Consider the following 14,466-nt stretch of genomic DNA (forward strand, 5'->3'; position numbering starts at 1 on the left):
TGGAGTCTTTAAAGTTGGGAAAGGTCTCCAAGATCGTCCGGTGTAGCCATCACAGAGTCACAGAATGGCTCGGGTTGGAAGGGGCCTCAAGGAGCACCCAGCTCCAACACCCCTTCCATAGGGCAGGGATGCCACCCACCAAGTCAGGTTGCCCAGGGCCCCGTCCAACCTGGCCTTCAACACCTCCAGGGATGGAGCTTTCACAACCGTCCCCTTCCCACCACTATCACCCCTTCCCACCAATATCATACACAAAACCATGTCCCCAGGCACCACGTCCAACCTCTCCCTCAGAACCCCCAGGGACGGCGACCCCACCACCTCCCTGGGCAACCCGTCCCAATGGCTGACTAAAAGATCTCCCATAAAGGCTGCATGTATAGTTTTTCATCAAGCAGTTAAATATAAATACCTGCTTTGATTCATTTTCCCTATTTTATAATGCACAAAAGAAATATCTCACAGGATTTTTTGCTTATTTACTTTTCATAGGTCATCATTACTATGGTACATGACAGCGATACTTTTGTACTGAGGCATTAATGCTCTGAGGTAGCCACAGCAAGGGAGTTTTCAGCGATATTTAATCTTGTAGTTCCGAGACCTAAAGCAAAAGGATACAAAAAGAAAGCCACAGGCTCAGTCCTGGGTGTTTATGCTGTTTCACCTTGCTCATCTTCGCTTTTACACCACGGAACAGATCTGAGAGAGCTTGTTGGTATGAGTCAGGCTCTCAGAAGGATTTCCTTCGTTGTGCTGGTGCTTGCTTGAGTTTTTCCCGTCTTTCTTTCTGGATTTTACTGTACACATTGAGGTGATGTTCTGGAGTGCATTATACTGAGGAGAAGTGGTCGTAGGACAGTGAAACCTCTCACGGATAATATAACCGAGCTTTGTTGTCGCAACAAATCCGTCTGCAGTTGGCACAATTCTGCTAGCTGTTGTGTGTACACACTGTACCGCCAGTAAGGCACCTGCAGAAACCAAGTTAAGAATAGTTAACTGAGACGTAGGACTTGATTTAAAACACAGTCCCCCACAGTCCCCCACAGTCCCTTGTCACCAGGCAGTTCACATTCAGTAAAACTGGGCCACTGATGTTACCTGAGGAGAGAGGAAGAGAGGGGGGGGAAATAAGCCATGCTGCCTGTTTCTCCTTGGAACATTATAGGTGGTTTGCATAACAGAAACATGCAGAGGCTTTTACTTGCTTTGCCATAAAACTCACTGCCACTTGAGCCCACGATATTTTTCTTTACTGTGTGCTGCAATACTCAAACTGTAGCATTATAAGCTTCTAGTCACAATGCTAACATCCAGCTGCTGGCTTCAGTGTTCCATTCTGGGATACATTTCCTATTGCTTTGAGACAAGGGAGGGAAGGCAGACAGGTTCTAATGGCTCACCACTTGCAACATCCCAGACCGTAATGGTCTGATCCAGCGACCCGGTGTACAAGTACTTGTCATCTTTCGAGAAGCAAGCACAGCGAATGCCTTTCAGGAGAGATGCAGGCTGAAAATGGACAATGGTTAGGGTTAGATTGTTAAACTGGTACATACAGATTGAGGTGAAGATGCCTTAGAGTGCTCAGTGGTTATTCAGTACCTTCAGAATAGTGGTAAAATGTAACTAAATAAAGATTTTTGTGAGAGACATCATGGAAGGAGAGTGGGAAATACCACAAAATAAGGTCCTTGGCTTGTGATCTGTAACAAAGCCTGGTGAGGCTGTAAAGCCCATTATTCCATCTGTCAAAAGGAGTAGTTCAGGTGCATCTGTCATACATTGTCAGGTGAAAGACTGACAGGTTTGATCCAGCCTTCTCCATCACACTTTTTAATTTTTTATTTTATTTTATTTTATTTTATTTTTACTGGATTTCCCTGAGCTGACCCAATTTACCCTTTCTGTTGCTATTATTAACTTGTGACGACTCATTCTCCTCGCTGACTTGTCAGCTAGCTTATGCCAGCTAAATGAGCAATAATGAGCTGTAGATAAATAACTCCTATGACTTACGTTTTAGTGTCACAGGGGTGTTTACAGCACACACATTCAGTTAGACAGGATTGACACCTTGATGGTGTATCTAGATGCTCAGACCTAAATGCTGAGAATAGCTTGCTGCCTGTCGGTGTGAACGGCTTTAGGCAGGATTTGGGTATCCTGTCTGAGAGCTGGGAATCCGGTCAGTTGGATCCCCCTGATAGCTTAGGGCAGTAATCGACTTTTGGCACTGGCTTACCTCCCTGCCGATGTAGTACCTTATAATAGCACATCTCGTGTTCCTGCTGACAGGACTCCAGGTCCCACAGACACTGCAGCGAATCCTCAGCTCCGCTGAGTGCCCAGTGCTCTCCATGACTGCTTTCCAAGCAGGAGATCTGGCTTCTGTGACCTTCCAAAGGAAACACCTGGGACTGTGGGCAGTCATAAAGGAATAAATCCCCACTAGTCATGCCATAGAGGACTCTGTAATCCGCAAGGACAGCCACTCTGGAAACCAGAGCACCAGGGATCTGGGTATAAAAGGTGTAGGTGGGCCTGTGGATCACTGGACATGGATCTGCAGGGGTAATATCCAGCACAAGGACTAAATCATTGTATGCTATGGCAAGCTGCTTTTCATGCTTGTTGATCGCCATATGGTTGACTGGTTTCTGTGACTCTGGAGGTGGGATGCATGCTACATCCTGCCTGGAGTTCAGCGGGAAAACAAGGACTGTTCCAGATACGAGTCCAGTGAAGAGAAGCTGGGTTTCCTCAGCTATTTCCAGGCACCTCACTTGAGCAGAAGTGTCCAGTGTGTCACACACTGCACCTGTAAAAGAGAAGGTAAACAGCAAGACTTCTTACTCCAAATGCATGTGAATGTCTTCCCTCGGATAAGACTCAGGATGGCTCCTTTTTTTGTGAAATCACTTGCATATTATTCTTTTTTTTTTTTTTTTCCTATGTCATAATAATAAGGTATTCTAGACTAAAGTCTTTAAGAGATAACAAAGCTTTCCAATCTGAACTCTATTTACCTAAATCTCACACTTAGAAAAAGTAGAAAGGAGCAGACTGTCCTTGTCATCTGCTCAGAAAGCTAACCATGCAGTCACTGCCTCTGTGAGTTGTTTTCCTCTTCTACCCCATATGCAAGCTTAATTGTGTGCAGTGTTTGTGAGGTGCAGTTCACCTTCTGTGGCATCCCAGATGATGACTTTCTGTCTGTCCTCAGGTTGGGTTAAATAGACGTAGTCCCCTCCGTGGGACAGTGCAGTGCAGCCTGTGTCTGCGACACGCGCCAAGGTTTTCTCCTGCTGCTTGCAAACGAGGTTCCACACTCTGAGGTATGTCGCGCTGCGGGAGGCAGAAACCAAAGTGCAGTCGTACAGGGCTAAGTGTGTTACTGGTGCTCCCATGCCATCCAGTGTGTCGGTCAGCAACCCTTGCTCTGATAAGCTCCACACCTGGGAAAAGTTGGTGGGGGGGAGTGAGTGTCTGAGCCACTTCTTCCTAAATCCTATTAAAGAGGTGAAACAATGCAGCTTAGCTAACTTGTACTGAAACATAGGTGAAGTCAAAGAATAGCATCCAAGCCCTAAGACTAGAAGGAAAAATGTTGAACAGCTACAAAGTTATTCTAAAACAAATGTATGAAGCACCAGGAGCCATTCAGACCACTTGCTTTCTTTTGCTCTGAAAGATCTTTAGTTAGATCCTGCACGTTTTTGGACTGTACTGCCTGTTAACCTCATTCTCTGGCAAGTGATGGTGCTCCACATGTTGTGTATTCCATCTGGCTCCTGCTCACAGATGGGTAACGAGGCAGCTTTTAGGAGTTTAAATTTAATATGTTTTAGAAATGAAATACACTGGTTTGAGGCTGGCCCACAGAACTGGCAAAGCGCTTTTCATTCAGTCTCAAAAATAAAAGGAGAACAGAAAGGCTCGAAGCAATAAAGATAAGGGTCAATGGTAATCCTCTTTTTAGAAGTGTGGCACTACTAGAAGCATCTTCAGAACTGCAAATCCAACCCCCAGGCAGGTTGCTGGAGATCAAGATGAGCTCTTTATTGTGTCAGGGGCATATTTTGTGAGCTGGATTTCTAAGAAATGTTTCTGATTGGGAAGCTGCCCAGCCTGCCTTCCTACCTGGATACATGCAGCCTGAGACCCAGTAACAATGATGCTGTTGTGAGCAGAGATAGCAGCTGTATGAACCACTCCTTCATGTTCCAGGTCTGCTGCTAGGAACCTGTGGAAGCCCTTTGCATCTGCGAGGTACACTCTCACGTACTCCTCAAAGCCTAAAACAATAAAACGTTAGTACAGATTTATTGAGCTGGGAAAATCTATAATCTCCTTCAACACCACGCCCATATGTGTATGATTTAATCCCTATATTTCGTGAAAGGTAACCCCTAAGGGTAGCTTAGGAATTCTAAACAATAATCATGCTGACTTAAGTCCTTTTCACTACTTACTTCTCATTCCATAGAGAAAGGGCTATAGATAGCTGAAAAAGGCCAGGCTAGTGGGAAATTCCACATGCTGACCCCTTTTAAAGGATACCTGGCATGTGGGAAAGCAGCTATTGCTAACATTTTGTGAAGGAATGGGTGCTATTAAACCTGCAGCAAGAATGGACTCATCTTCTGATGCAACCACAAAGCAAACCCTCCCAGGAAGCTTCTCAAGCAGACTGTTTCCGTCGGAAGAGATCTGCAGAGAAATAAGGCGAAAGTTAGACATGAAGCTAGGATAGCTGAGCTGTTTCTCTCCTGAAGGAAAGGGGATAGATTAGCAGTGAAATTTAATTTGGCCTTATGGTACTGGGAAGGCTGTGCAGCAGGACAGAGAGGGTTTTACTTGTCCATTTGGGAACCAGGATATGGAAATCTGAAGAGGGTGCTCTATTCTGAATGGAGAAGGAAGGCCTGTTGGTTATCCGATCAGTTGCCTGGCTCAGCATGCTTCTGGAGAGTATATGGGAGCTGTATTTCGTTTCATTTCACGGTTGTGTGGTGGCAGTGTTTCTCCAGCACACCCTTCACCCTTCCAAGGGTGTTCTGCAGAACGTTACAGTTAAGTTCAGTGCTTTCTGTCCAAGGAGTTCAGTGTGATAAATGTGTGTGATGCAGCGATGCAGCAGCAGATGCAGAGTGGCTGGGCTCTTTTTGGAGGAATATAAGCCCAATTAGAAACTGTTTGCTTATTCATTAAACAAAACTGGGCCAAGGTGGGGAGCAGAACACAAACTGGCAACAGTGGAAGTTCACAGTCATATTGGTGGTGACTGAGAAGTGGACAGAAAGAAGGGCCAGATTACCTTGCTTTGGCTGCCTGGGGATTGCATGAAATGTGAAAATATGTCGTCGAGAACAGCTTGTGGTGATAAATCCAGATATCAACACAACAGAGTAAAATTGAGACTCTATCATTCAGGGTCTTCCCCTGAATTAGTATTACTTAGAGTTCAGATCCCTGAAATGTTGTAAAGAAGCTGAACAGATTGATGGGTACCATAGAGAGAGATCCCCTGCTAAATCCCACTATCATCTTCCCTTGCTTCTGAATCAGAACACTGGAAGTTGGTGTTTCTTCCTGCAGCCCTGATAGCTGATGTTTGGATCTCAGCTCGCCGGTGTTGCTGTTCCACAGGCTCAGCACTCCTCCTTCAGACACAGTCATAATCAGCAGCCTCGGGCTGTGTACTGCAGAACACATCCACGCACCCGACACCTCTGCAGAGATCTGGAAGATGAGTTCTGCTGTCTCCAGGTGCCAAGCGTTGACCTAGGTGGCAAAAGAGAGAGGAGTAGCAAGGACCAAGGTAGCTTTTCTGTTCACAACCTTCATGACTGTGGTGTAAATTCTATAATTCTTGTTCTTTCAGCAGACTTTAATCTAAAGAGTGGCTCTACCTTTGTGTCTGAGGAAGAATATACAATCATGTGCCTCTCATCCACGTGAAGGTGATGTGAGGGCTGCTCTTCAATATGTGTATCTTGGATAACAAACTTTATTCTGCCAGAAATCAAATTCCAGATGCGCAGACTGTGATCCATGGCAGCTGAGACAGCACAGGTTCCTTTTCCAAACACTTTCACACACCTCACCTCAGCTATAAAATAAGAGAGGAGGATTAACAAACCGAGGGGTTCCCGGTGCTTTCAGCAACTGGCAGAATGCTGGCAGCTAGGAGGTGATGGCTGAGTTGTCGGAGCTCTTTTTTCAGACATGAAAGAAGCTCTCCAACCATAAAAAATGGAGAATGCTCACCAGAGTGCCCAGGGAGGGCGTGCAGCATCTCAATAACTTCCATATTCCAGACAAGCATTGAGCCATCCTGGGAACCTGCCACCAGCAGCCGGTAATCAGAACTAAGTGCCATCACTGTGACGCCTGCCGAGAGACACAAAGAGGAAAGTCTGCTTCTGAAACCGTAGACAAAAAAGAGACAATTTGAGATTGTTAATATGCTGTGCTTCCCCAACTGGAAACCCCCTATACTGCCTGAACCCCGCAGTCTGTGCCAAGAGGGAGATTAGGTTCCCTCAGACATATCTAGGTCAGTGTGTGCTTTTGTTGTCCTGGCGACAAAATGACCCACTTTCTCTCTCCTCATTTGTCGAAGCAATTGCAAGTGGGAATGGTGCGTGACTGAGCACGAAGGCGAACAGACCTTTATCCTGCCTTTGTGTGAGCTCACGGGGAAAACTGTATTTCCATGGAAATGTGTTCTCTCCTCCTTGCTCTATTTGTTTGTGGCATTACTTGGATCCCTTTCATAACAGATGGATGATTAGATGTATTCTTGGGCTATAGCCATCCCCAGGACTAATCTTACCTTTGAGGAATCCGGTGAGCGTTGTGTGCAGGGGCCCACCAGGTGGCTGGAGAAATCCACATAACGGAATGAGAACAGGATGGGGACAGGCGCTGAACCAGCTCAGACACTGCTGGCACAGCTTCCCAATTACCTCTGGGTAAGAAGGCACAAAAAAAAGAAGCCTGGCCAACACTTCTGTGTATATTATACTTGCTCCTAGGAGGGCAGAGAAGAAAGGCATTTTAAAACAAGACTGTGGTGGGTCTGAGAGCTACCATAGTTGCATTTTACACGATGTACAGTAAATAATGAACTGAGCTGGCCTTACCTAGCCAGGCACTTGAATAATATAGGGAAGGCTACGATGTAGAACGTGGACAAATATAATGGGGTGGCAGGATTTTTCCCTTGAGGGAGGAGCAGCACTGTATATCCACTCTAGCTAGCATTAAAGCTGCAAGGGAATCCAAATTGCTTGTAGGTGCTTCTACTAGAAGGGGGCAAGAGGTGCGTTGGTTGTGGTAGCTCTAATCAAATAGACAAAATGCCTGTTGGCAAGGAAGAGACCTCAGCTTCCCATACAAAGACCCTGCCAGAGTGAGGTATTTATGAGACTTTTGATGGATCCCAGAACAGAGAATTTTGTTACTAGTCGTAATTCCTCAGAAAAGTGCTTGTACTTGGGAAGGAAAAACCCAATTCTTTCCTCAGATACACATCTGCATCACTCCGTCTCTCAGACACAACTTTTACCTTCAGGACCGTGCCTACTGCTTACTGCTGGTTTCACAAGGAGGAGTGTGTCCCGCACCAGACGTAGCTCTGGACAGTCGATGCATTCCGTACACATGGCAAAGTCATCAACAACACTCTGTATTCCAGAGGTAATTGTTTTACAGCTGATCCAGTTCATATTCCCTGCAGAAAGTAATACTGACTATTAGGGCCAAGAACATCAGCCCTGGGGATGTGGAGCTATTAGGAGGACACTGAGATAAATGCTTTTTGGGGAGGGCAGGGACAGCAGGATTAGCAGCCACTAGCAGTGGAACCAGGACTCATTCGCTGAGGAAGCGAAGGGCTCCCACTGTTCCAGTTCCTTCTTTAGCCTTTTAAGTGCTCTATGCATTTTTTAAAAATTGTTTGTATCTCCTCAGCTTTGGGAGAATCATTTCTTTCACAGTTCCTAAGAGTTGATTTATTTCTCTTTTTCAAGCTTCTTCTCACAGTGGTTATGGATGCTATGCAGAAGGGTTGTGATTATTAGCTGTGGCTGTAGTCATGAATGTGCTTCTGAGGAGCACTGCATAGGCCCTCTTGCCCAGTCCTTACCCAGCACATCCCGTTTTAGCTCCTCAATTCGTCCAGCATTAAGTAAGTGAAAAGGCAATTCACTCAACTTCCTCAGATTTGGAACAGTATCCGAGAACCAGAGTGGCTGAGGGGCTACCTAGGAGTAACCAGAACAGTGGGTTGGAGATGTGGCTTGTGGATTAACCTCTGCTTCTACAACTTGAGCACTAGGTGCTATATCATGGTATGCCAGGACTGTCATTGTTTTAAGTTTTCTTGTTAGTAGGAAACGTTTTCCATGAGTCTAAATTTCTCTTGCTTCAATCTAAGACAGACTGCCTTTCTGCAGTTGTGATAACAGATGTCTTCCTTCCTTGTTGCAAAAGCCTTTTACGTGTATGAAATGACATGGCAGTGTTTGCAAAATGACTATAGGTCTCCTTGGTTGGAGATATTTTTTTAAAATGTATATATACATCTTTCTTCATCATTATTGAGAACACCGAGTAGTTTCATTCACCATTATTTCCATTGTCTTTTGATTTTAGACCCTGTCCTGCATGTCCTGAGACACAGAGCCCTGGTCCAGAGCTTACAGGTATGGAAATGCCTACTGATATTCCTTACCTTCCTGTCAGCATTCAAAGTCCTGCTAAGGTGTGGCAGTATAAGGGGTTTCTTCATCCCCCAGCTCCAAGTCCCCTTGAAGAAATCTGCCAGGAGAAAATGTTGCTTGATTTGGTTTTGTTTTGACAGATAACGGTTCTGCACCATTTCAACAAATTGCCTGGGAAGGAAAAAAAATAACAGAGGTGCTTGAACAGGGACATAGAGGTCTTTTTTTCTGTGATCTTTAGCACTGATAGAGCATGATAGCAGTGAGAGGAGTGTAGGAAGGGTTCTCAAAAGCCCACAGTGAGAACATCCCAAAAACAGAGATTTGGCATCTCGTTCTCTGCCCTCTAAGATTACCTGTGTGCAAAGCCAAGCAGGGTGAAGCCGTCCGCCTTCCGTTCTGCCAGGAGCTCTCCCATGTCCCTATGCAGCCGTGCCCAGCGGAGAGGAGGAAAGCGCAGGATAGCTTTACTTGAAGGAAGGTGGCTGTGGTGAATCTCTGCGAGAACTTCATCGTCAAGGGATAAAATGTCCTTCAGCTCCATGTCTGACAGCCCATTTCTGCAAGTAAAGTGTGATATATGAAAGGAAGTTATCTATCCTCTTCACTACTGTTTCCACTGGTATAGTGGGAGAGGGAGTGCTGAATTCAGGTGAGGGTTTCTCTGGCAGTTCAGAAGTACTGGTTTCCCCAGATCTCACTAGCTTACATGGCTGTCTCATCTGAGACCTTATACCCTGGGCAAGCAATGGAGATTTGATTTCCTTTTCCAAGTAATCCCAGAACATCCCCTTCAAGACAATATTTCAGGTAGGCTGCCAGGTATGAGAGGAATGTTATGCTTGCTAAATATATGTATAAACACATTCACAGGCCAGTACTGAGAGCTTTGACTGGTTTGGGCTGTGTTTAGCCAGAGATTACCAATAACCAGTCAGGAAATTTGAGCAGTTCCATCAGCAATACCGCAGTACTCACCGGGAGGAAGCAATATAGCCGAGCACATGAGCCACAAGGACTGTGCCATGTAATTTTTCCAGTCTGTCGCACAGACGGTGCATGGCCTCCTGGGCTGTGCTAGCGATCACTAGCTCTGAAGGTGAGGTGTACGATGCCCAATTCCTGGCCTCCCAGAAGGCCAGCTTGAAAATCAGGGGCTTCCCGCCTCCAGGGAGGCTCTGCAAGATGTAGGCCCACTGAGGTGGGCTCAGCCGTCGCCTGTCAGATGCTAAGAGCATCTCTAGCATCTCCTCGCCTTCCTCGCTGGATAAGGGTCCAACTTCAAAGTACGCCTCAGCCTCAGGCACAGCATGTTGGAGAGCTTTCAGAATACCAGGCTCTGACGTAGAAATGGAAATGATGACGTGGACCTTTGGTGGGCAGTCTGTAGGGAGCCAGTGGAAACTGTGAGCACCGTCACGAGGAAGGAGCCTCTCCACAGAGTCGAGGAACAACACCAGTGTGTGCGTGCCACAACGGGAGATGGTGAGGAGAAGGTTACTGAGGAACAGGACGAGATCACCACAAGCCTGTTTGGTCTGGGCTGGAGGTGGTGGCAAATCAAATGCTAAACACACTTGGAGACAAATATCCCTCAGCAGGCTCTGAATGGCAGAACTGGACTGGGACGTCCCCAGCAAACGTATCACGACAACAGTTTCTTGCCCTAAAACAGCTTGCACGTGCTTTGATAGTTTGCACATCAGAGCTGTTTTTCCACAGCCTGGTGGCCCATAAAGGATGAGGGCCGTATGGGTTCTATCATTGTTCTGCCTGATATGGTGAAATATGTTATCCAATAAATTCTGTCTCCCACAGAAAAATCTGCAGTTCTTCAGACACAGAGCAGCGTGGTGGCCCAGCTCCTGCAGAAGCTGCCCTGGCTCCTTGCTGATCTGTCTTTGGTATGGAAGATTTTCTAAAACGTGGTGCTTAGTGACAGCAACGAACTGCTCACAAAGTTGTTTCAGGTATTTGTTTTTATTCTTGTGCTGCGGGTTCCCAGAATCGTTACCGTGTGCCAGTGTGTGTACTTTGAGCTGTTTGGGATAGTGGTTTACAAGTTTTGTTTTAAGGTTGCTGAGCAGCTGTTTTGCTTCTCTGTCCTCTTTCTCTAGCAGCTCTCGGTTTGTCCCTTGTCCAATTTGTCTGTCAGGGTCCTCAGACTCTCTGAGGAATATGAGGGCCCCCAGGTTGCTCTCCTGGGTGTCGATGAGACCTTTTTCAATTTCCCATTCAATTGCTACCAAGAAACAAAATCAAAACAAGTATTTCATTTCAGAACAGAACACAGCAACAGCCATCTAGCAACATTAATGTGACATCCCTTGGTCCCTCCATATCTCACACGGTGCTCTGAGTCAGGCATACTTCTGAATGTGGTCAGGAAGATAGTGGGGGAAAAGAAGAAACATTCCTATTGCTGTATTTCTGTTTGCTAGTCAGCACCAACCTCCCACCTGAGGATCTGGGATGTGGCTTGTAGCAATTCTCATCCTTCCCTGCATCCTCCTTGTCGTACACAATTGCACCGAGCAGCTCTCCTCCCTGACAGCTCTGGTTGGGAGGACAATGCAGCCCTGCCAGAACGCACCTGATTTGTGGTAGCGGTGCCTCTGCTCGGGGCTGAGCAGCCCACATCTCTCTGCCTTCTGGGCCGCCACACGCAGCGCTGAGCCCAGGTGGCCCCGCAGGTGATGCCAGGCCTGCCCGTCAGCCGGCTGCAGCACGTAGCAGGCGGGCAGCGCGTTGTCATCCCGCTGGTACCACTGTGCCAGGAGCTGGGCAGAGTCCCCTGACAGCTGCAGGATTAAGGCCTCAAACTCCTTCTCTGCGATGAGCCGAGGCACAGTCTGGTGCCCGTAGTGGTCCCCCAGGAGTCCCTGTGATGAGCAGAAAAGGTCTGGTGTTGAGGCAGTGCCTCGGCAATGACAGCTGGGATGTGGACTGGCTGCTCGTCTGAGCAACTGGGGTAGCCAGGGAGGGCTGCTCGGGAAACCTGACGGTAACCACAGCACCCCTGGGGCTTCCACAGCCTGCCCCATGGCTGGGGCTTTAGGGCAGCTGCTTCTCAGGCCTTTATGGTGTGTGAGGGGAAGTGAGGGGGTGAGGCGGTGGATGCACAGAGCCAGCAGGGCTGTAAGATGGGCTTTGGGGTGGAGGAGAACAGAGGGAACAGGACCAAGCCTGGGGACTTCTGAAGGCTGGGCAGGGGAAGAGAGAGGTCCTGAAAAGGGTCAGCATCCAGTATCAATGCAGTCTGGAAATAGCTGGAACGAGCTCAGAGCTCAGCCCCACCATGTAATCCTTGAGCAGAACCCTTCTGGCTTGTGTGGAGGGGAGAGGGCACAGCTGAACCTTGTGGCTGGCTCCCCTGAGTGTGTAGGAACTCACTGAGAACAGGGCTGAGGAGGAGTTGGACTCCGTGATCCTTGTGGGTCCCTTCCAACTTGGGATATCCTGAGTTCTATGAGGATGCTGCCTGAGTGCCTGCTAGTGCCATGTGTGTGCTCAGCATGGTGCTGCCAGCAGAGCTGCAGGAGCTCAGAGGTAGTGAGCTCATGGTGCTGTGGCGCTGTGGTGAGGTGCTCGTGGCTCTGCCTCAGGGACTCTCTGTTGCCAGCCCCTGGTGGAGTGGCTCAGAGGAAAACAGGCACAAGTTGCACAAATACTTAATTGCTTATTTATTTACTCGTGGCTTTGATTAAGCTCCCTGGGACTGCACATTCTCTGCATTTATTCTCTTTGTTTGGCAAAGCTTTCCTCCTTCCTTTCTAAAACTGAAACAACCTGAGGAAGCAACCTAGCACTTCTGCAGGTGTCTCAGCCTCCTCTCCTATTCTGCAGGACTGGGTGTGGGCTTGGGACTGTCACCAAAGTGCTCCAGGGATGCTGCGGTGGGCTGCTGCTGTGCGGAGCTTTCGGTGGCTAGGAGGAGTGATCAGAGGGATGTTGGATTCTCTCCTTTTCATGGGGCAGAAGCATGGAGCAGATATCAGCTTGCAGTGTGACACCCCGCCTCTGTCCTTGCTGGTTGCTATGGCATTTTCATTTCTGGTTCTTTGCCTGGGGAATTTGTGTTCATTCCTTAGTTACTGAGAAAACCCCCTCAATATTGAGCTATTGGGCAGGAAGCAAGCTCAGAGCAAGAACTGGTATTATCCTTCTTGCCTTATGTACATCTCTATCTTACATCTGCCACACACAGTCTGTTATTTTCAGCTCTGAAGAGACCATGTTTTTAGTGCTGGACCACATGTGTGTGCCTGTCTAGGCCTCTTTTATCTTTTAGGATCTACCTCAGTTAACTGACATCTCAGCCCCTTCAGCTAGCTGATTTGTGAAAATCCTCAGGCAGGCTAATTTGGAGGAAAACCATCTTACCTGCCCACTTTGCAAGTTCTCAGTGCAAGCAGCCTGCCCTGTAAGTCTCACTTTAGCCATAGGGATGGAGCATGCGCTGTAGTGCTGGTACTTACAATGAAGGTGGGACCAGCTGACAGTTTCTGACAAGCTTCAATTTCCTCCAGAGAGAGTTCTGTGTTTCTGTAATCAGTGTCTACAAGCTCAGAAATACCCCATCTCAAGTCAATTACCTGCACACACACACAAAAAAAAAACCACTTCAGATTCTTAGACTAGTCAGGACTATCATAAAAACAGTGCTGTGGGAAAATTAAGTCATTCTATCGCGTCTGATTTTTAGATCAATCTGAAAGTTAGTGGTATGCAACTTTACTGGAACTCTATAAGAGATGCTGAGACATTCAGTATCTCTCAGTGGGGATTTCTCCTGTGAAAGACTTAGGGATTTGGATGATGGATGACGAGTTAAGCAATGTAGTTTTTCAGGATAAGGAACATCAAGGTTATTTGTTGCAGTATTTGAAGCCTATGTTCTGTCATGGAAGATAATGATCCCCAACATTTCCATAGCTCCTTTTATAGGATTAGTATAATCAGGACTAATTCAGCTGTCCCTGAAGTATATCCAGTGGAATTTAGACATTCCATGATTATTTTTTTTCCAATGGAATCTAGAAACAAAAGGGTGATATAAGCCCTCAGGTCCAGGTGTTTGAAGGTGGTTAGCCACCTAACTTCACTGAAACCCCTGCAGCTCAAGCATCCAAATATGCTTAAAACAAAAGATCTAAGAAATTGATACAGCAGTATTTGGTTCCTAGGAAGTTTCTAAAGGAATGGAAAATCTACTAATATTTCATTTTTTCTCTCCATCCCACATATTTCGATGGCCTTTGCACAGGACAGACAGGAGAAAAGTGATTTACCTCAAGCATGAAGCCGTGCTTCTGACAGAAAGCCTGCGCTTCTGGATATGCTTTCTCCAGGAGGGCCTCTCTTTCTGTAGCCATGTCTGCATGGAAGGATTTGTGCAGCACAACACAAGTTAGGAGTTCAGTTTTTACTTTACCTACTTGTCATGCTAGACCTTACAGCAAAAATGCAGTTTGTGTTGCTATCATCTCATCTGGGTAGAGTTTCATATAGACGACATTCTGGTTAAGTCTCGTAAGATTGCGGTTTCCATGTGTCTGCAGGCTCGTGCCCATGTTACTATGTGAATACTCATATGTGCTTGCTACTCGTGTACCATTACAAGCATATTTTCAAGGTTATATTCAGTCCTACTGACTTGTCACAGTGGTTTTGTTTGCTAAAATGAAAACTCTGGAACTGGAAAATTTAGGATTGCGTAGTGCAAAACACA

The 14,466-nt window shown here is 46.7% G+C and overlaps 1 protein-coding gene across 1 annotated transcript; it reads right to left on the reverse strand.

Moving 5' to 3' along the window:
- Positions 1 to 557: 557 nt before the first annotated feature.
- NWD1 (NACHT and WD repeat domain containing 1) lies at positions 558 to 14,297 on the reverse strand. The gene is made up of 18 exons (XM_035308686.1): positions 14,027 to 14,297; positions 13,214 to 13,330; positions 11,329 to 11,617; positions 9,714 to 10,977; positions 9,092 to 9,295; positions 8,747 to 8,906; positions 8,159 to 8,276; positions 7,580 to 7,744; positions 6,845 to 7,039; positions 6,277 to 6,399; positions 5,919 to 6,118; positions 5,518 to 5,790; positions 4,626 to 4,716; positions 4,147 to 4,301; positions 3,188 to 3,461; positions 2,268 to 2,824; positions 1,407 to 1,515; positions 558 to 974 (listed from the first exon to the last, which is right to left on the reverse strand). Exons 1-18 carry the CDS (start codon positions 14,108 to 14,110, stop codon positions 685 to 687), a joined length of 4,668 nt encoding a protein of 1,555 aa, XP_035164577.1. The 5' UTR covers positions 14,111 to 14,297; the 3' UTR covers positions 558 to 684.
- Between the last annotated feature and the right edge of the window lie 169 nt (positions 14,298 to 14,466).

This window comes from Oxyura jamaicensis, chromosome 28 (assembly GCF_011077185.1).
Source record: "Oxyura jamaicensis isolate SHBP4307 breed ruddy duck chromosome 28, BPBGC_Ojam_1.0, whole genome shotgun sequence".
NCBI classification, from domain to species: Eukaryota; Metazoa; Chordata; class Aves; order Anseriformes; family Anatidae; genus Oxyura; species Oxyura jamaicensis.

What these genes read in the sequence shown, in the direction of transcription:
- NWD1 (XM_035308686.1), bottom strand. Translation starts at nt 14,110, where the DNA reads ATGGCTACAGAAAGAGAGGCCCTCCTGGAGAAAGCATATCCAGAAGCG. An exon ending in GCTCACCGGATTCCTCAAAG is followed by an intron (nt 6,400 to 6,844) that starts GTAAGATTAGTC and finishes GTCTCTCGGCAG; the next exon opens with GCGTCACAGTGATGGCACTT. An exon ending in ACGAGATGTGCTATTATAAG is followed by an intron (nt 1,516 to 2,267) that starts GTACTACATCGG and finishes GTCCATTTTCAG; the next exon opens with CCTGCATCTCTCCTGAAAGG.